At 39.0% G+C, this 22,973-nt stretch overlaps 1 protein-coding gene across 2 annotated transcripts in view; it reads right to left on the bottom strand.

The window, feature by feature from the left end:
• Window positions 1-977: 977 nt before the first annotated feature.
• The window catches only part of adck1 (aarF domain containing kinase 1), a 75,638-nt gene continuing 53,642 nt past the window's right edge, over window positions 978-22,973 (bottom strand). For both annotated transcript variants that reach the window (XM_028437383.1, XM_028437384.1), the window contains exons 10-11: window positions 4,258-4,451; window positions 978-2,069 (exon numbers count right to left, since the gene is read on the bottom strand). In XM_028437383.1, coding sequence (XP_028293184.1) covers window positions 1,910-2,069; window positions 4,258-4,451 — 354 coding nt within the window. In that variant the 3' untranslated portion in view covers window positions 978-1,909. The remainder of the gene's footprint in view (window positions 2,070-4,257; window positions 4,452-22,973) is intronic.

Genomic DNA, 22,973 nt, shown 5'->3' on the forward strand with positions numbered 1-22,973 from the left:
GGCAAAAGTAGTAATCGTGCAACAGCCTTATCGAAGAACTCCCTGTGAATGTGATACAAAGTACATCCGTATGAGGTAATCTGCTGATGGTCATGAATGAATCAACGGTCGAACGTCACGTATGTCGTGACTGTGAGTCAGACAACAATTCACTGAACTAGAGTGGCACACAGAGAGGAACAGCACAAGAGATGGGTGCTAATGCCATCATTAGCGTGCGTCATCCAGCACACTAACGACGAACACAACTGTTTAGTCAGTTGTGTTTCTGACTAAACACAACTGAAAATTCAAGTACACAGTACAGTGCTGGTTGGACATCTGCACGAGTGGTCAACCATTAAATAAAACACCTCTGTCTCCTCTGTGAAAGTCATGCTTTGAGAGTGCAGAAAGAAAGTTGGGAAAGAAGTAGTGCATGGAGCCTATTTACACACAGGTTGCAGCTACTCTCACTCTGTTGTTGACCATCCTGGTCGGGGTCCAGGTGTGTCACTGCAGAATAAACAGCAGGATAGTGATCCAGTTGGCCAACAGAGCCTTTTACCCCCAGGACCAGTTCATATAGAGACATTTTCCAGAGACTGTTTCAATGGTTCAAAAGAAAGAAATGAGTTTTAGCTGCACAATGAAAAAGTGGAAGTGTCCTTGACTGTTAAGAGAGGAAGAGAATGGGCTGTTTCACAAAAAGACTCTTGAAAATACAGTAGGGCTCAAAAGGTTTTAAAGGTCCAGTATTATGCTTTTTTCACCCATTTCCATCTGTTCTAAGAACCCCAACAAGTATTTGAGGTTTATTTTCCCAAACTTGCCTGTTTTCTGGAGTTTTAGCCCTCTGAAAAGTGACTTTCTGAGCAAAAATGGGCTGATTTGCGGCCTACTTATGCATATTCATGAGTAGGCGCGTCTGTAGACGTTGACTCCACACAACAGCTGATCACTAGCAATTTTCTTTTGCTATGCACACAATGTTGTTATTGTTTTCAGCCAAAAAACTGCACATTACAGTGAAACAAATGGCTATTTAAGCAGCTATTGTGATTGTGAGTCAGACAAACACTGTTTCATGATGTGTGCGCTGTGCCGCACACACATCAATGTCCTTACTACAAAACTGCTCTTTGATAGTGATGTGCTCCGGATTACACCATCAATCATTCAAAAAGATAGCCAAACCCCCTCCTTTCTGCTTACCGCTCTCCCTCTTTACAACCAAGTACGGTGTTAGCGCTGTGAACCACGACTCCATAAACATCAGCAAGCTCGCCTCCCGGAAGTCGTTCTCATGCCGGGTTAGCGCCGCTAGCTCGTTTGGGCGTCCAGTAGTGCAGTTTACATTTACATATATGACATTAAAGTTTAATGTATATTCTATATTAAACTGCAGTGTTTGTTTTAGCTGTAAGATAGTTTGAGAGGGAGGAGTTTACATTCTTATAGGGTAGGAGGAGGCTGGATTTCCGGTCAATGATGTTAACAACCGGGGAAAATCTAACTCGCTCATTTGGAGCTGACTTTTAAAAAAATGTGAAATAACAAGGGAGGGAGGAAATATAACTTTTTCAATGTTGGCCCTCTGAATGAGGCTAAAGGGATGTAATTCACTATAGCAAAACCAATATAAAGTGATTTTTTCATAATACAGCCCCTTTAAAAAACTGCATTTACTTAATGATGATTAAATCTACCTTGCTGTTTTTTTTTTTCCCCAATCTAAAATAATAATTTTAGTAATAGGTGAAATAGTCTTTATGACCTGTAAAGTTAAAGAATATGTTCAAGCTCAGATTTAAAGTCACTTATGCCTTTACATCCTTGGGTGTTTGCGGACACCTCGTGTAAGGCGTTCTAGGTTCTCGGCATCAGTGTTTGTTTGTTTGTTGATCGTCCTGGTGGAGGTCCAGGTGTGTCATTGCAGAATAAACATAAGGGTAGTGATCCAGTTGACCAACACGGAGCCTTTTATCCACAGGAAAAATTCATATAGAGAAAGTTTGCAGAGACTCAGAGACTCGGTCAGTGTGATCTGCAGGCGCTTCCTCCTGGACCGAGCCTTGTTTCGTTTGTGCCTGTTGGGAAAAGGATGAGAGGTAAACAGCTGCTCATAAGCTATTTAGTCAACTTAGGGCAGTGATCCTCATGCTTTTTTACACAAGAGCCATATTGGCCACGGTTACATGATGTTTTTAAATTCGAAATTAATTATTCTGAACGAAATGATTCATAATTAAAGTATTCCGTTTCGTGGTTACATGGAATAGAGATTTAGATAGAAAACAGGTTTATTCGGCTTTATTCAATTCCGCTTTAGGTCTGGGGGTAAGGAAGGCTTCTGACTGGACAGGGGGAGAACATGAACTATCACTTCTATCGGGAAAAAAAACACACAACAAACTACAACATAGAAGACCACATAAGAACTGTTTTCACTTTGACAATAACATCTTTTCATGTTTCACTTTCATCAGCTGAGCAGGAGAAGAGAAATAGAGTAGCGGAGAAGGGAGGCAGACGACCATACTTTGGCCAATCAAAGCCGGTGGTTAATGCATAACTGCTCTACCTCCACTATACAGGTTTTTGAGTCTATTATGGCCCGCATATCATTAGTGAAGCTCTGTGGTCTGGTGCAAAGTTCATGTTCCCCGATGTAGTCTGTTTTGTTTGCCGATGTCCGTGTGTCTAACAAGTCTGTGTGTATGTCTGCATGTTTATGCTTCTGTCCATCCAGTCTTTTCATTATATCCATGTCTTCTAAGGCTCTTATCAAATAAATAGTCTCGGCACGAGTCCAACGATTGCTTTGGATGGCCATCTTGGATTATGTTGTCACCAGTGCGACATCGCGACAGGACGAGCATGCGCAGAATGACCAGAATTATTTAAATTAAATGTTTAAAGGTTGAGGAATTGTTTCATTCGGAATAAAAATTGGAATAAACCAGCCATCTAATTTGCGTTTAAGTTGAATTTGTAATTAAGTGTTTACAGGGCATTTTAAAAATAATTAAAATTTTATTCTCAATTAAAGAGGAATTAAAGCTCTAATGTAAACATGGCCATTGGCAGAGAAAAATCAAGAAGAAAGCCACTTTAATGCTGCGTTCACACCGAATGCGTCTTCTGCGGCACCGGACGCATCTGCCGCACGAAATGTTCCGCATGTGTCGCAGGATCAAAAAATGTCCGCAATTCACTTCATACGCACGTCTGAAGTGAAGTACCGCCCACCAGCGACACATCCAACTCGGTGAGTATCGCTGCCTGCTGAAGCGGTCCGCATCACCACACAGGAAAGATTTTGCATCTATCCATTGACTTTGTATGTAATCTGGACGTACGAACATTTCGTGACACATCCGGTGTAACACATCCAAGTCACCTTTTGCAAATTTGCATTTCTATATGTAAATTAGGCATTCCACAAAAAAAAAAAACACAGCCAACACATTTTCAATAAAGGCCATGTTTTCTTCTTATTGTATTGTTGTTGTTTTTTAATTACAGTAAGGCATTCAAGATGAGCACGGGTCAGTCAGTTGGTGGTATTCATAGTTGATGTGCTTAGATGGAGATACTCTACAAAGCAGTTTCTTTGCCATTGCGGTCAATCCACTTTGCAACTGTGTGTTCCCACACCAGACCTTGCGAGCACAAAACTGTAATTTGAACTGGCCGCCTCCACCACTGTTGCATTTGTTATTAACTGTGTTGTTAATCTAAGTACGATTTATTATGTAGTATTTATTCATTTTATACACTTTTGTTGAAAAAATGTAAAAAAAAAAACAGTTATTCTGTGTTTGTTATTGTCTGCATTGAAAACCTTTCAGATGTGATGGAAATGATCCATATCTTATTCAATTGTTGTGAAGCCTTTTCTGTATTGTAATGTATTTTTGCAAATTGACCTGTTTATGCAAAGTTATGAGAAAATATAAAGCCTTAAAATACCATAACTCTTGCTGCAATTTTTGGAAAAAACTGCAAGATCAGGCATTTAAGGCCACAACAATTACTCAAGTTGTCTGTGAAATCCTAGAGGGGCTGGTATATAGTTGTGCCACTAGGGAAAAGCTACTACATACGTTTCTATGTGTGTGTTCAAAGTGCTTCCTTCACTGTTTTACTACACATGCATGTAGGTTGCGCTAGCAGACAAGACAATTAAAATTTGTAATCAGCTTGTGTTGAAACGCAATCTGCAGTTAAACACAGTGAAACATGAACAGAAAACATTGGTACTGTATGTCTGACCTGGCCATGGCTCGTATGCAGCAGCGCGACATGTTGAGGAAGGACGAGGACGAGGCTCTAGTTTTTAAGGTGGTCTCAATCCCCCTCAGCAGGTCGTTGGTTTTGAGCAGCAGCAACATTTGTCGAGGGACTCTGTTTAACAGGTCGCTGATCTGAGGCAGGTACAGAGCGGCGTTGGTGCGAATCTCCACGTCCTGCCGACACACAAAAACAACACGCATTGATCGAGCACAAAACAATTATGGTGTTTCCATGACCAGTTTTTACTACGCTATCCAACGTAGATTTAGCGCATTTCTGAGGGTAATTCATACACAGCTTCTGACCAGTAGCAATATTGTATCAGGCAAATTAGTTTAATTTTAGTTTTAATTTAAAACTTTAAATATGAGCACAGTTAAGTGAAGCCATGAGTATATAGGTTTTACTTGGACATGTTCACTTTTCACGTCATGTCTGGGGTGTTACTGATGTGTGCCAATATGCAGCAAGCCATCAAAGCAGCCACTTAGTTTCATGATGGCGGCAGACACAGGGATAAAAGGACTGGACTGAAGATAAGAAAAAAACTTTAGCGTATGTGACAAAACCTAAATATACAATTGGCCTTTATGTAGCTGCTTCAGTCTCGTGCGGATACTGCATAATACTTGACGTAATGTTGCTTTTTGTTTTACATGCCATGCAGAAAGAGAAGGAGAGGGGCGGGGCTAAGACAGGCCAATAGATGAGCCAGAGTGAATGTCACATGTTATATAACAATGTACAGTATATTTTGTTCTTTAGTTTTTCTGTTTCCAATCAAACTATGAAGTTGTTCTTATTTGAAAGGATCCACACTTGTTGAAAGAAGCTTTAATGTTCAATAGAACAGCTAATAAATAGCAAATTAATAACTCACTACATCACTAATACGAGGATTGGACATTGGTCACATTTTGTTTCAGCCCTCCTCAATGTTAGCCTGGTTCCTACGCCACTCGCTTGCTGTGTCATCGCGGCTCTGAATGAGTCATCTTACAACTCAAGTTCCTACTGTAAGAAAGCCAACTGACGGTGTTGGTGTAAAATTTCAACAAAGAAGAAAACAGTTCAAAGGAGCCAGAATGAAAGGAATGTGGTCCCTAACTAAAGGGAGTTGGGCAGAGGAAAGGAGGAAGTACAATATAAGGGAAGAATGAGAGACTGACAGAAGAGACAAATGAAGCCATGATATAAATGACGAAGACCGGGAAAAGAAATGAAGGAACGAAGACATATGTACGTGTGTGTGTGTGTGTGTGTGTGTGTGTGTGTGTGTGTGTGTGTGTGTGTGTGTGTGTGTGTGTGTGTGTGTGTGTGTGTGTGTGTGTGTGCGTGTGGCGGTGGGGGTGATGGTTACATCAACGGTAACTATTTGTTCTCTTTGATGTTGAACATGGCTGGTTGAGAAGCCACGTGAGGCGTGCCACGTTTTATACTCTACTTCAAAGGCCTCTGTTGGCTGCACAACAACGGGCCTAAATTACGCCATTAGTCATGGAACAAAGTGGACTGTGAGCGTACACCCCTAGAGCCATTTAACAATCCTGACACAGGAGACAAAATCAGGAAAAGGCAATCCGTACCAGAACCTGGGATTACAGGGGGAAACTTAATAGTTAGAGCTCATTGGAAACACAATAAAGAGAGTGGTTTAGAATTCTACACACTGGCAAAAGCATTGCACAGCTTAATAAGCCAGGAGGGAGAGTTACTCATTTTCTATCAGCTCAGACAGTGCCTGTGTTTACACAAAAAAACCTGAATGTTGATCTATAGATCGCTTTACATTTCATTAGTCTCAATGATCCTGATTAGGAAGGATTGTGGCACCCAGAGAACATGCAAACATCACTTAACCCTTCTTATAATGTCCTCCTAAAATAAGACATGTCTTTATGCTCAAAGCGGACTCACTGTCGCTTTAATGAATAGTCCAAATAAGTGTGTCAGACTCCATCCACTTCCACGTCTGATGACAACTGACTGTGAACCTTAAATCAGGCTTTAGCGCTTCTCTGTAGTCCTTGTTCTCCCGGCACGTGTTTTAAAGGTGTCGCTACTTTTGTAGCTCGTCTGCCAGCCTCTCCTCTAAGCTCGTGATCATCGCTCCTGCTCTGTTTCACTAGGAAGGTGAAATACAGGTCAATTTAATGCGGATCGATACAATTCCGAGCAGTTAATTGGCCTGGAGTCCGCTTTGCGGGTGTCCGCTCGAGTATGTTTGAGCCTTTAGATGCTACGATGGGCCAAATATGGCCCACAGGCCGTCAGTTTGACATATGGGCTTTAAAGCCAAGTATGATACCACTGTTTTTGAGCATGAATACAAGGACTCAGATTTGTGTACTCACCGATATTGATGCAAATATAGATGCTATGATTAATTTAATAAAACACAATTTTGCTCATATTGTTCCTTAATTTAACTTTCACTGTCAATCTCACAAACATTAAGCCAACTTGGTATTTCACAACCAAACAGCCTCATTGATAAATCATGTTTTACTATTACAAGTGTCAGTATTGTCAGATACCTGATACCAGTATCAGCGGATTCCTATTTAAAATCACTCCTTAGTTTGGATTTTCCAGGGTCAATAGATGTTGTGTTGTATGTGGGTCAAAAATGAACCAACCATGTTTGTAGTGTATCACAGTATGACGTCTTTACTCTTTCCTCAATTTCACCATTTCCATCATTTTCTTCTTCTTTCTTTAGATTGTCAGGGCAAACAAACCTTTACCACATTTTGTTCCCTTATGGAATCAACATAATCCCATCTATGTGGACTCTTATTGGCGTTGGTAAATGTTATTATTTTCTTGTGTTAAAGCTTTATTTTAAATTGATTCAAAACTGTCAAAATCAGGGGTTCCATTTGGGGTCGTGAGATATTTTCTGAACAATTTGAGCCTATTTTTGCTTAGTTTTAATCTTTTTCTGCAACTACACCAAACTTGCCATATTTTTACATATTTTCATTACTTTTTCTTGCCATATTTTTGCTCCTTTTATTGCTACATTACACCTATTTCTGCCACTTCGCCATCAAATTTCAATGCCTTTTCTGCACATTTTTTTCCAATTTCAATACATTTTCCACCACTTTCTAATGTTGCATATGTTGACGCATTATTGTCACTTTTAACCTCTTTTCACCATATTTCAGGTTTATCATTTAACCACATTTAAGCATATTCATGATTTGTCATGTCCATTTTTGCCAGTTTAAACTAACTGTTCCAATATTGACAATTTTTTTTAACATTTTTGTCACTTTTAACCCATTTTTTCAGATTAAAACAAGGATTTACATCTTTAAGATGACTATATACTGAGGCACAAATAATAATAAACTTCTTGGATAACAGTGGATACTATTCAGATAAATAAATAAATAAATAAATGCAGTTATCACAGATTCATAGAACAATGGACCATCATTTTGCTGACATAATGGATGAGCCATATGACTGTTCTTCAGTGTTCATGTCTGTGTTCAACCACCTTCAGGTACAGTGATGGAACCCGGTCTCTGTCACCTTTATTTTGGGGGTCGCGGGCTGAAAAGTTTGAGAACCACTTAAATAACTTTCTCAGTTTTGATATTCAATTACTTGGATATTAAGATTAATAAGAGAAAATAAAACATTTGATTTTGGTTTCCACTTTATCATTTCCTTGTTCTCCCTGCTCTGTGTGAGTGTGACTCCCGTGTATTTGTGTGTGAGCGAGACAACTGCATTGTCAGAGCTGTCCGTCCACATAAGCTACAGATGTGATGAGCACAGGGAGCGACAGACAGCTCGTCAACATTCTGACAAAGATAAACTCCCTCTCTGCCATCTCCGTCTGTGTGAGTGTGCCCGAAGCCCACAGGAGGCGATGTGAACAAACAACAGCCATGCAGCCAACAAACAGCTTCTGATTGGACAGCGTGCAGCCCCATCCACACATCGTGTCCCCGAGGGGGTGAACAACACACAATAGATAACCACCTCGTGATATACACCGATTTCAAGCGCTGATACAAAATGTTCAGCTTAGAAGATTCTTGCTTCCTTTCACCAAAATGTACATTCACATGACAAGAATCTAGTCTTGTTTGCATGAGTCAACATGCAATGTCTCTTATCTGTTTTTGTTTGCGCAAACACATTTTTGGACAGACTGATGCCGATCTATTAAAATTATTACTGGTTGTGTAATATTGAACCCAATCCGGTAATACCAATCTGTTGATTCATTCATTAATTCATCTCCCGTCCAACTAATTCCTGTTCAGGGTCACAAGGGTCTGCTGGTGCTTATTTCCAGTTCGCAGTGGGTGCTACGTGGGGCTACACCCAATCCATCGCAGCTGGTCAAAACAGTTCTAGGTACATTATCTCTAGCAGATAACAGAAAATGAAACATTTGATTTTGGTTTCCAGTTTATCATTTCCTTGTTCTCCCTGCTTTGGACTACTGTAATGGTCTTCTGACAAGAATCCCCCAAAAGAACATCAAACAGCTACAGTTGGTTCAGAAAGCTGCAGCTCGGATCTTAACCACAACAAATATTTCAGAGCACATTAGTAGAAGAATTTAAGAATTGTCTTTCCGACCGAATTGCACTGTACTTCAATGAGAAGAAGATCTCCACCCAGCAACAGGCAGCAGTGCTGGCTGATGAGTTTGTGCTCATGCATAAAAGTCATTTTATGAAGCGTGACTCTCCGCCCTATCGTGAGGTCCTCTCCAGAGATGATGAATGGCAAAAGGTTGTGCAGACACCTTCCCCTAGCAATAGGTCTGATAGAAAATGCTTCTATTGTCAAAAACCTGGACACTTTATTGCCGAATGTGAGGTCCTTAAGGTTGGACAAGAGAAAGTGTTGGGTCCTGTTCAGCCATAGGAGATGGGATTGATACCTGAGTGAAGTGGGAAGTATTGTTTCCAAACTGGGGCTTGTATTTTAAATAAACACAACCTTATATCAGTTTCATTGTCTTTTATCCTGGTTTAGTTATTGTTTTTTTCCCATACTCCAAGACACCATCATAAGGAACGTAACAGTCTGGACTTGACTTATACAGTGCTTTATAACCACCAAGGTAATAATGCATTGGATTTATATAGCGCCTTATTTTGGTCACTCAAAGCACTTTACATGGCATTATTCTTTTGCGCCACACTTAGTGGTGGTAAACTACTATTGTAGCCACAGCTGCCCTTGGGCAGACTGTCGGAAGCGAGGCTGCCATAGTGCGTCATCTGCCCCTCCAACCACCACCAACATGCACTCACACACCACATTCATACGAGGCAATGTAGGTAAAGTACCTAAGGACACAATGACAGATACCACTGCAGCAATTGCGCCCCCACTGGTAGTCCCAAAGGACTTCACAATAGGGCTGGGTGATATGCCTGAAAAATTTATCATGATATAAGAGTTTCATATCAGTCAAAATCGTTGATTATTGATTCGTTTTTTTAACCTACAGTGGTATGAAAAAGTTTGGGCACCCTTGTAAATGTTCATGATTTTCCTTTATAAATCATTGGTTGTTTGGATAACAAATTCCAGTTAAATATATCATATAGGAGACAAACACAGTGATATTTGAGAAGTGAAATAAAGTTTATTCGATTTACAGAAAGTGTGCTAGAATTATTTAAACAGAATTAGGTATGTGCATAAGTTTAGGCACCACAAAAGAAAAAAAATACTTAATATTTTGTAGATCCTCCTTTTTCTGAAATAACAGCCTCCAAACGCTTCCTATAGCTTCCAATTAGGGTCTGGATTCTGGTGGGAGGTATTTTGGACCATTCTTCTCTGCAGATCATCTCTAGTTCAGTCAGGTTTGATGGTTTCCGAGCATGGACCGCCCGTTTTAAAGCACACCATACATTTTCAATAATATTCAGGTCTGGGGACGACGGCCATTCCAGGATGTTGTACTTGTTCCTCTGCATGAATGCCTTAGTAGATGTTGAGCAGTGTTTAGGATCATTGTCTTGTTGAAAGATCCAGCCCCGGCGCAACTTCAACTTTGTCACTGATTCCTGGACATTGTTCTCCAGAATCTGCTGATATTGAGAGGAATCCATGCGCCCCTCAACTTTAACAAGATTCCCAGTGCCTGCACTGGACACACAGCCCCACAGCATGATGGAACCACCACCAAACTTTACTGTAGGTAGCAAGTGCTTTTCTTGGAATGCTGTGTTCTTTTTCCGCCATGCATAACGCCCCTGGTTATGCCCAAATAACTCTATTTTAGTTTCATCAGTCCACAGCACCTTGTTCCAAAATGAAGCTGGCTTGTCCAAATGTGCTTTAGCATACCTCAAGCGACCCCGTTTGTGGCGTGTGCAGAGAAAAGGCTTTTTCCGCATTACTCTTCCATACAGCATCTCCTTGTGTAAAGTGCGCTGAATAGTGGAACGATGCACAGTGACACCATCTGCAGCAAGCTGATGTTGTAGGTCTTTGGAGCTGGTCTGCGGGTTGACTGTGACTGTTCTCACCATCCTGCGCCGCTGCCTTTCGGAGATCTTTCTTGGTCTTCCACTTCGGGCCTTAACTAGAACTGTGCCTGTGGTCTTCCAATTCCTCACAATGTTCCTCACAGTTGAAACTGAAAGCTTAAATCGCTGGGATAGCTTTTTGTATCCCTCCCCTAAACCATGATGTTGAATAATCTTTGTTTTCAGGTCATTTGAGAGGTGTTTTGAGGCTCCCATGTTGCCACTAATCAGAGAAGATGCAAAGAGGAAACACCTAGAATTTTCCTACTTAAATACCCTGACTCATGATTGGATTCACCTGTGTATGGAGATCAAGGATCACTGAGGTTACCAAAACAATTTTGAGTTCCAAAAATTAGTGCTAAGAGTATTAAAATCAATAAGATGCAAGGGTGCCTACATTTATGCACATACCTAATTTTGTTTAAATAATTCTAGCACACTTTCTGTAAATCATATAAACTTTATTTCACTTCTCAAATATCACTGTGTTTGTTTCCTATATGATAAATTTAACTGGAATTTGTTATCCAAACAACCAATTATTTATTAAGGAAAATCATGAACATTTACAAGGGTGCCCAAACTTTTTCATACCACTGTATAGAAAATAAGGACCAGAAGAAAAAAAATTAAATATGTAATCTTCAACATTTAAAAATAGGTCAATAAAACTATATCACAATATCAGCTCATTCACCCATTCACACTTACATTCACACACCAATGGGAGAGAGCTGCATTGCAAGGTGCTAATCAACCATTGGAATCAACTTAGGGTTCAGTGTCTTGCCCAAGGACACTTTGTCACATAGACAGGTATAGACTGGGATCAAACCCCCAACCCTTCAACCACCTGAGCCACGATTACCCAGTTTTAAAGTCTTTAGACTTGCTCCCAGTCAGTCTCAGTATAGACTTTAATGTTCTGCTGCTGGTGTATAAATAACTTAATACATCAGTGAGATAATAGTCAGGAATGAACCCAGAAGGTCTCTCAGAACTACGGTCACAGGTCAGATAGTGGAGCCCAGAGTTCACAGCAAACATGGTGGCGGTGCTTTTAGTTGTTATGCTTCAAAGAAGTGGAACAAACTGCAGCAGAACTGTTGTCAAGATAACGTTAAAACAATCCTTTTCTCTACTGCTTATGACTGAACAGGCGATTTTTAATAATTTTATTATTATTATTATTATTATTATTAGGGGGCCAAGCCCGCGGGGCCTGGGGACCACGTATGTATGCATATGAATTGCACTTCTTATTCATGTAAAAAACATTGCATTTTCTTGAAGATGAAACATGCTGCTATACTAATAAATGTCCATTATCATGTATTCATATATGAAAAAGGGATTTACTCCTTCCACCGTACAATTCATCATCTTTTTTTTCTTTATTGAAGAACCCTTGAGTTAGGGTTCTTAAGGCAGAAAGATACAGGATCAGTTTTTATAATTTATCAATATCATACTTATATTCTTGTAGTCATTAGGAGACCAGGAGTACTGTGCCAAGTCCCTCATAGGGAATAACAATTAGTCGCAATTATAGAAGGTTGGGTAGCAGGCCTCACAGCTGTCAGCAGGACACAGAGAAGGTGACACTGCTCTCATTTGCATCTGAAAGCTTCAATAAGGACATATTGTGTTGCGAGCTGTGCGATAATGGGCCGCGTAAAAGGCAAAAGGAATTCATTTGGGGGGGAGGCGGAATCCGCGCTGGTGATTTTTCTTTTTCTTCAGAATATTAGAGTCATCCAGCTGATTTCATACAGCAGAAGAACAGCAATCGGAGAGAGATAGAGATGAAGAACGAAGAAGTGACAGCATGATTAACTATTCCCATAGCTGTTTTTACAAAGCAAGTCAAATGCAAATGTCGACAGTAAACGAAGAGTACCAAAGACAATTTTACACCACTCCAAAACACCTGGGTCTGGTGGAGGAAGCTAATTTATTTTCTAGTTTAAAAAGAAATGTCTCAAGGTCCTAAAGGGCATCAGTACTGCATGTTTAGATGTTTCCCTTCACCAACACATCTCACATGCAATGAGGACTTTTGTCTTTGCATCAGCTGACCCTTGTTGAGACGTGTACTCGTTCGGTACATCTATCTATAAAGCAAGGAATCTCTGTCTGTCTCTGTGTGTTCTTCAAATATCTCTGCGGATCAGGATCAGACTGCCATGAGACTTTCAACATGGATGCTGCTTGGTTCAAGGGTGTGCAACGTCGGATTTGTTAGGACTGCAATGATACCGTTAATACATTATTTCATAAAATTGTCCACCAAAGTGGAGCCACCACAGTCACGTGTGCACCAGAGCCAATCGCTGAACACCGTAGCCACATGTGCACCAGAGCAGGCTTGGGCGGTAATACCGTATACCATCGTGTCTAGGGATGTAACGATTAATCGTAAGGCAGTTAAAAATCGATTCATAGGTATCACGGTTGATATCGATTTTCTGTGTAGGCGGCGGGCGGAGTCTGCTAATAGTTTCTTTCTGGCCGCCTTCTACTCTTAAATATGCTAATAAATGATTCATTACCCCTTTAGCACCGAAAGAATATCTGTAATATTACTTGAATATCTGTAAAAGTCACATTTTTCTATTAGCTCTGTCTGCTAGCATAGCATCTCTTCTTCACTGCAAGATATCTGCATGCCAACCGACCACTGGGTTACCAGCTCCCTCTGCTGGTCCAAACAAATAAGACGTAAATCATTGCAATCACGGTTTTTTATTTTTATTTTTTTAAAGTCCAATTGTTAAGGCACAAAATACATTTTCAGTTGCACTTTTAAAAAGAAAAATAACTATTATGCCGTTTTGCATTGTTTATTATAGAACCAGAATTTAAATTAATAGGCTTCATTTTCATTTGTATTATTCCTTTGTTTATTTAATTCAAGATTTATTTTTAGTTAAATTGCATTGTTTTGAATAGTTTATCAAGGAATTCTTTTGACAATGAAAAATAAAAGGAAAATAGTACCGTATTTTCTAGTTTTTTTCCCAAAAAAAAAATTTGTCTACAGTCCCATTTTGTAAAATAAATCGTGAGAGAATCGTATCGTGAACCCAGTATCGTGAATTGAATCGTATCGGGAGTTGAGTGAATCGTTACATCCCTAGTCGTGTCATAAAATAGCAACGGTACCAGTTTCACTAACGTTTAGAAAAAAATTAAATGCACTTATATAGGTGATAAATATCGAATTAAGACAGTATTGAAGCACAAGTATCCACTATTGAATCAATTCTTTTCCTGCACAAGAACATGGATTATCCTCATATTTGATACGTGGATTATGTAAATCAATCAACTGCTGTCTCTGGCGCTGCGGCGTGCACTGTGCACCTATGTTTGACGTGTGATTGTTTCCCCGTGCGCTGATCTGATGTTGACATTAACAGCTGTCTGTTAATAAAAACAGGCTTACCACTAAAACAAACATAAATACGTCATTTGTATGAGGAAAAGAATAGGTTTTAAATGTCGGTTTCGGGTCTGGCACGAATATAAATATCTAATGTCTGTTGGACTTGTAGGTTTCAGTTTTGCTTCGTCAGGTTCTGGTCAAAGCTTCAATAAGGTTCATATAAATGGTCTGTGTTTAAAAGCACCACAAAAAGCCAAAACTAAATATTTGTCTCTTTTTCTTTCTCCTTGTCCTCCTCTATACATGCCACCTGCTCATTCATTCTCTGGCTCCACTGCACAAACACTCTGAGACAAATGCGATAATGCGCATACGGGTCAGCAAACCATTCACAGTGGAGTCTGATACAGGTCACATTTTAAATAGTAATGTGAACGGACAAACAAAAAATTGGATCTGTGTTTGTTATTCAGTTACTGAACCGTGAAGTCACAAGTCAAAAGTTTGGTGACGCTGTCTGAGCCTTACGTCATAATTTTTAATTAGTCACGATAATACCGTATACCATGGTAAAATAGGGAAGAGCCACATGCGCACCAAAGCCAATCGCTGCACACTGTAGCCACGTGCAAAAAAAGCAAGAACCTGCAAGAAATAGGTTTACATTGCCAAAACAAGTGTGACATACAGTAGAACGATGTAAACACGAAAAGATTAAATGCTAAAAAAATAGCAATATATGTGATGTGCAAAACAATAAGATAAAATAAAAAAATAATAAACCAATAATAAAAATAGGCTTTTACTATATACAGTATATGTGGAACAAAATTTACAATTAAAGCTATGGTAGGCGTTTTTCTCCAGATACACTTTTTAAGTTTTTGGTTGAAATTTTCTTTATGTCCTGAAAATCTGTCAACTGTAGCAGCTGTAAATCTGTAACTTCGACCAATGAAAAAAAACGAACCGTTTTTTTTTTTTTTTAACCAATCACATCTCCCTGTCTCCCAGCTCGTTCTTGACCCCTCGCATGCACGAGCTCACACTGACAGCGCATCACCACTGACAGAGTTAAAACAGAGTTTTTGGTCACATTTTTTAACATATATAATGGTAAAGTTTAGTGTTTACTTACTGGTGAATGAGACATGAGACAATGACGTTTCTACACAATACAAGCAATGAGCTGAGCTCCTCTTCTGCAGCAGCTGTGCGCATGCATGTGAGTGAGACGGAGCACAGAGGGGAGGGGTAAAGGCGGAGCCATCAGGGAGGCTACATTCAAAATCAAGCTCGCTTTTGAAAATCACCTACCCTACCATTATGTTATGAGTGTCATAAAAGGGGAAAAGGTTATGTACAGAATCTTACATACATCATTATACAAACACATATGCATCCGGCTGCACAAGTACATACATATATACAGTACATAGAGGACATGTACACAAACACCTACATGTATATATTCATACATGCATGTATACATGTATAAATACAGACTTCCTACAGGCACTGCACTAGTTTTCTTAAATGGTAAATGGACTTCATTTATATAATGTTTTTATGGTCAGCTCATTCACACACCAATGGCACAGAGCTGCTACAGAAGGTGCGAGTCGATCATTGGGAGCAACTTAGGGTTTAGTGTCTTGCCAAAGGGCACTAAACAGGTCTCGCCAAAGGGCATAGACAGGTCTCGCCTTGGAATCAACAAACCACCCACCTCTTGATTAGAAGACGACTCCTCTACCACCTGAGCCACAGTCACCTTTCTTAGCATTTTTTTGTAATGTTACATGACGAATCATTTATAATTATAAATCAGCAGGTACAATTTGTCATACTGACATTTTAAAATGATTTCAATCATAAGTGAAATACATTCACCTGATGCACTGATGACCCTGAAGGTGGCAGCTTGCCAGAAGACCATCAAAACACAGAACTTTTATACTTTTTTTTAAACTACAGTTACAGTATAAGACGTATTATATCCTTAACATTAGCTTTCAATAACATGTTTTCACATGTGTGTTTTTATTGACTAAAACAAATAAAATGTGTTCAATTACCTACCAATACATATAATAACGTGGTTAGCTGCTTTGTTTTGAACCTGTTTTTTTTTTTTTTTGTTCATTTTTTTTTTTTTTGAAAGAAAAAAACATGTCAATGCAGATGGAAGTCAAATTATCTTTATCTTTTAGAAATTAGCTAAGAAGACAGTAATTTGCAGAAGCGATTTGCTGTGCACTTCTTTAATCTCTTCAAGCTCCTGTAATTTTTTAACCTATAATCATGAATGTCAAACAACATTAACTAGTCTAGTTAATGAAAACTTTCATTTAATCTTTTTGAAGTTCTTTGTGGTGAAAATAAGGTGCTTTTTAAATATAAAAATGTGGCTAAACAGAACATCGAGACGGCAAGTGATTTTTGGAGTTCTCTGTGCAAAAATTAAGCTCTGGAAATGCTGGTGACTCAAAAGTGACGTGAGTACCGCGCACACAGAGCCTGCTAATTGTTAAACAGCACTTAGCTACTGCGTGTGAAACTCAACAATTCCTGCATATTAAAAGAGCAGAAAGGCGTGGGATTAAAGCCTGGTGCAATTAAGCTTTTAATGCAAAAAGCATAGGCAAAAATTTGTGAGAGTGAATTTACATAAAGAGTGATAAATAATGGCAAAGTAAGAGCACTTGGAATCTGGGATGAGGAGCAGCGGGTGGTGCATAAAAGAAAGACAGAAGCAAAGGAGCAAAACGAAAGCATCACACTGTTGGAAGTGAATGGAAATCATCATATTTAAATGTATATCATACTAACTTATTAAAGCAGAGTGTTGCATTTACATATACATACATAGATGAATGGCATGAAAAGATACAGTATGTGATGCTTTTGATTTCTGAAAGCAGAGCCAACCAATTACATCCCACAGCTACTTCAAGACAAAGTTTGGCAAAGAAATATTGAGCATTGAGGTTTCTTTTTAATCATTTAATGAAAATAAAACAAAAGGACATTAGCGGTTTTAACACTAAAATGCTAAAATCAATCGTTTAAGTATTTATATTATATTTTTTTCAAAGTCATTAAATATGTCTTTACCAAAATAAAAAAGTAGTAGCTATTAGTACATGCCGGAATGAACCTGCCCGGAACGAAAACAAAGCTACACAACAGTTGCACATCACCGCCTCCCAAAAAATGCTATAAAAGCATGGAAGAGGAAGAGCTTTTCCCTCCGAATAAACAGAATTTTTTTGACCAAGGTTTCATTTTGGAAGATGGTCAGCCCAAATGTAAAATATGTATGTATCAAAAAGTTACCGTTAAATCCGGCAATACATCAAATATTCATCACCTGTGGAATAGGCACCCAGAGTTGTAAGCCAAAGTTAAGGTAAAAAGTAACTGTGTTAAGTCGTGTCAATGTTTACCAAACAATAAATTGGTAGAAAATGGTTTACGTGCCATTTGCCATTAATTGTGTGAGCGACACCGATTCGTATGGAATATATTTGTATGGAAAAATATAAAGAAATGTAATTTTATAAAGACCCTCAGTTGTAAACCCTTATAATTACCTCCTTTTGAATTTCTGTATTTCTGACAAGATTTAATCCTAATTATATATTTCATTAATTATATTATTATATAACCCGGTATCATTTATTCATATTTCTAATATTTACAGTATATTTGTATGTATTTACCTTCCTTAACCTTTACAAGTGAAATGTACAAGGTACACAATCCATATTTTGGTTTCCAGCACTGACACTATTTACAGCAATGGTGATTGCTGTCACTAATTTGCTTTTTATTAACTAGTGATGACACTACAGCACCTCTACTTTGTTCTGAAATCTCTTGCATTTTCTGCCATGATCTAGTGTGAAATGCCATTGGTCAGCAGGCTCGTTTGGATGTAAAAACCATTCATGATGTCTTTTGTACTGGTTATTATTGATAGCATGTGGCTGTGTTGATGGTGGTATATGAGACTAATTACTTTGTGCAAACTTCTTCATGGACTGTGACTGGATTTTTCACGTTATTCCTAAGAAAACCAGGATGGTGGATTGTTTTTAACGTTGCATTTACCAGGAAATGAGAAATCGGACTATGAAAATGCCGGTGGGTGCAGCATTTGGACACTTACTACAGATCTATGCATGCCTTCTAGTCGAACAAGGAAGACACCTTAAACCAGGTTAGTCTACACTATTATCCGATGCCTTCAAGCTCATAAAACCAGTGAGAGCTACGTAAATGGATCACTTCCTTGAATAATCACTACATCACAGTTTGTCAAACATGTCGACCTCCACAGGTGTACGTTTAAAGTGCTTTTTATTGTATATTCAGCTTCTAAATAGCCTCTCATTTCCAATAATAATAGTCTTTCAGTTGAGCCGTCTGTAACTTGGGTTGAGTATCCTTGCAAAAATTCTGTATGCGAATATTTGATCTCATCTTGTACAACCATACCAAAAACCTTGATCACTCCATTTTCAACGTTTCTTTTTAGAAAGATAAAATATTCCTTGTTACAAAAAGGCAGCAAAAGAGCCTCGTCTCTAAAAGCACTCTTCATTCACATGTGAATACATTAATTTACCACTAATGGAATGTATCAACCTTGGTTGGTTGCAGGACTTTAACAGAGCGACACAAAGAGAGCGGGGAGGAAACAACACAGAACAGAAGAGATGAGATGTCAGGAGAGGAAACAAAGAAGAAGAACAACTAATGAATGGGTTGTAGCCAAACAAAGTCCCTTAACGCTCAACTGCAGTGTTATACAACCCACAAGTCTGTTTGAAAGCAGCAAGAGAAACGGCTCACATTTAAACACATGTACACACACTAACAGCAAATAACCACAATCCACCAAAAAGCCATTCTGTAATATTTACACCTCTAAATCAATCAACCAACCAACCATCCATCCAGTCGACCAACCTTGGTTCAAACAGCGTTCTCCAAAAAGGACACCACAGTGCTTACCATTAGAAATGACATAAAATGCACGGTTCACAATGATGAGCCCAAATGTGCCTTTTCTGAGTTAACGCTTTATCCCACATAGACAAAACTACCTGTAATTTACGGGCTATAAAGAGCACTGTTTTATTGGCCGCATTACAATAATTTAGCAATTTTCTAAGAAAAATTCACACAAATGCCGCAGCCTAACTAAGGCGGCACCCTATTGGCTGATGAGGGTACCCTTCAGACAACTCGGCCAATCAATACAGGCGGGTAGGCGGGCTGCTGTACTCAAGTTAGGTTTCAAGGAAATGTCCATGTTTCAACTGATAAGTTTCCTTTACGACATGAAGTCTCCTCCTCACTGTCCCACGTCTACATTTCAGTCCATTTACAGCTTTTTATGGTCACTTTTTACTAGAACCAGACTGATCCACCGCTTCGTCCGCTCTTTTTACCGTGAACTACCGTGGAGTGATCACAGCGAGTCGGACTCTGAGTCAGAATACGGTTTCTGAACAAATCCAACGTGGTGATTTGGCGACTTCATGCTGTTACGCTACAATTACAAACTGGCTGACTTTTACTGTAGACGGAGCGGAGACCAGGCTGTTCTGATCTCCGCTCCGTCTGTTCGTCCTCCTTATGGAAGTGTCTCCATCAGCCGCAGAGTCCAGAGCACCGATCAATCCTGAACAAACCTGACGCGGTGATTTAACAACTTTATGCTGTTTATCTTTCTATTACAAACTGGCTGACTTTTACTGCATCCACGCTGCTATTGCTTCTGCAGCTGGCACTCTCTCTCTCTCTCTCTGACAACATTTCTCCGCATCATTGCTATGACGAGGCAGTGTGCATCATGACAAAATGAGTGATCAGAATGATTTAGTGCGAGCAAGAACGATTTCATGTCAACAATTTCATTGTTCCACCTGGTCTAATGTGGCGGAGCTCAATTTTGTGGCGGCATGAAGCTTCCACAAATCCACAATTTAGCCGCGTCGTTGTTTAAGCCGCAGGGTTCAAAGCGTGAGAAAAAAGTAGCGGCTTATAGTTTGGAAATTACAGTATATCACTTTTCTCCATTCATGTGAATAGGATATACATTATTTAGTCTCGTCAACATGGTCCAGGGTTGGGGTCAATTATATATGTAATCGCATAATTGACAATTAATTACAATTAGGGTACAATATACAGTAATAGTAATTGTAATTGGAAAGCTGTTGCCGTTGTAATCATAACTGAATTGTAATCAAGTTCAGATAATTGATAATTAATTGGCATGGAAATTCTATAAAAACTGTCAATTACAATTTAATTAAACACAAACCTGGTGAACCATGTTACAGTTCTATGTCTTACACATAAGAAGTTAATATTGTGAATGTAACTGATGTTTTGTACAAATAATTTAAAGCTATTAGTTAATTCCAACTCTTAGTTGGGCTTTTACGGCTAAAACGACACGTGTACAATCCACACAACAGGCCTTTAAATGACAAACATACACATGCTGAAGGAGATCCTTAATAAAGCACTATGGTCCCCTATTAGCCGTCTAAATACTGTATGGATAAAAGTTGGTAAAATTGTAATTGAACTTAAGTAATTGAGAATGTAATTGACTTTCAGGGGAATAATAAGAAATGGAATTTAATTGGAATTGGAAAAAATGCGGCTTTCCTTAATCATAATTGATTTGTAACTGAACATTTATAATTCAAAAGGTAATTATAAATGAAAAGTATAATTGACCCCAACCCTGACATGGTCAACATGTACTTTAATTTAGGATTTCCTAAACAAATAATATAAATATCTTTAATTGAGGGGAGTTGAAGATATCTTGGACTGCGACATGACATTTTAGATATTTTAAAATTTCATTACGCCTAGGCTGTAACGTTTGGGAAATTTCTAATGAAGTAACCCACAGATGATGTAGTTTCACCAAAGCAGAATGAGATTGTAGACATCTTCAATGTTCACTTTGATATGAACAATCATGTCCTTTTACAGTGCATTCAGAAACAAAATGTCAATGCATTTGGCTCAGAAAGTATTTAAATATAGGAGTATTCTTAATGTCTGTATATACAGTACCTGTGCAGCACAAAGACACAAACTGAAACTTAAGCTCCACATTGTGCTCATCCACAACAAACCAAATCATAATAACCATTTACCGAGGTGGACACTGTACAAGGGAGCATAGACCTAACAATTAGAAATGTTAGGGGCACGGAGAAAAATTGGAATGAAGATGAAATAATAATACAATTTAGAAATTGAGCATTTATGTCAACTTTTTCAGCTTGGGAGTTACAAGAATTCTGGCCTGGGACAAATTCTGCGTCATATGTGAGGGGGTGGCACAGACTGTTGTGTTGTACTTCTGCCCATGTCCAATGGATACAGTACATAAGGGAGGAATAAATAAACCCTTTAGCACAGATGGCCTGGTGGAACACCTAAGGGTTTAGAGGACACAGACCAGTTACAGTATAAGCTGGTGGGTTAAGTCACTGCTCTCACACTAAGAACAATTCTCAAATCATTCATTATCCTTTTTAAGATGGAATACAATCTTGAACACAGAGTACATAAATAAATGGATTTATTGAAGAAGTGATGCTTGTGTTTACTTAGTTTAGAGCATTATAATCCTTTGTGTAATGAACCGTTTTTTTTAGAGTTTTAGTGCAAAGAGTTACCATCAACTCCAGGGGTTAGAACTTAACATTGACCTTAAAGAGAGAGCACCACTCACTATGAAGGAAAGCCCTCTACCCTGTGCTGGAGGAGACTCCATGGGGTCCTTCATGCTCCTTCTGTGCTTTGGGTTGGCATAGCACACTAACCGGAGTTTGATCCCTGCCAAGTAAGCATCCACTGGCAATGACTGTGACCCACGCACACACAGACAATCTTTCTCGATACACATTCTCACACACATGAACCGAATACCATTGTTTAATTTAGTCTTTGTCCTCTAACAAAAGATTTATTTGGGTTTAGTCAGACTCCTTTTCAGTGTTGATCTACTTTTAAATAAGAAAGATTGTGGTCAACTTTTTCCATCAACTGAATTTACTTTTATCTGCATCCATGACCTAGCATTGTTGTCCTTCCAACAGAAAAGATCAGAAAAGAGAATAGACGCCCATATCCAACCAAGATAACATAGATCACATAGATTTAAATGGCTCATTTACAATCATGTTCTACCTGAGATAGTAATTGATTTTTTTTTTTTTTTAATAGAATGTAGCATCATGCTTTTGTTTGGATTTAATCTAGTTATCATAGGTTAAAAAAGTGCCATTTCAATAAGCTCTCCAGCATGTCCTAGTCCTAGGTTGGCCCCAGGGTCACCTCCCAACTGGACATGCCCAATTCAGCCAGTTGTACTTGATATTTAATCTTTCGTCCTTTACCCAAAGCTAATAACCATAGGTGAGGACTGGGACATAGATGGACCACTAAACCGAGAGCTTGGCTTTCAGGCTTAGATCTCTTCACCATCACTGGTCAAGCATTTCTATAACTGCAGATCTGCCACAATCTGTCCGTCATTCTCCAGCCCCATCCCACCCTCAGTTGTGAACAAGATATTGAGATCCTCAAACTACTTGAGGTAAGACCTTTCTCATAATCAACTCTTACCCAACTGTGATGCTTCGCTACCAAAATGGAAGTACAGCTCTTCGTCCCAGCCGCTTCACACTTTTCTATGAACTATCCGAGAAAGAGTCTCAAGTTTGACAAAG

This window comes from Gouania willdenowi, chromosome 22 (assembly GCF_900634775.1).
Source record: "Gouania willdenowi chromosome 22, fGouWil2.1, whole genome shotgun sequence".
NCBI lineage: Eukaryota > Metazoa > Chordata > Actinopteri > Blenniiformes > Gobiesocidae > Gouania > Gouania willdenowi.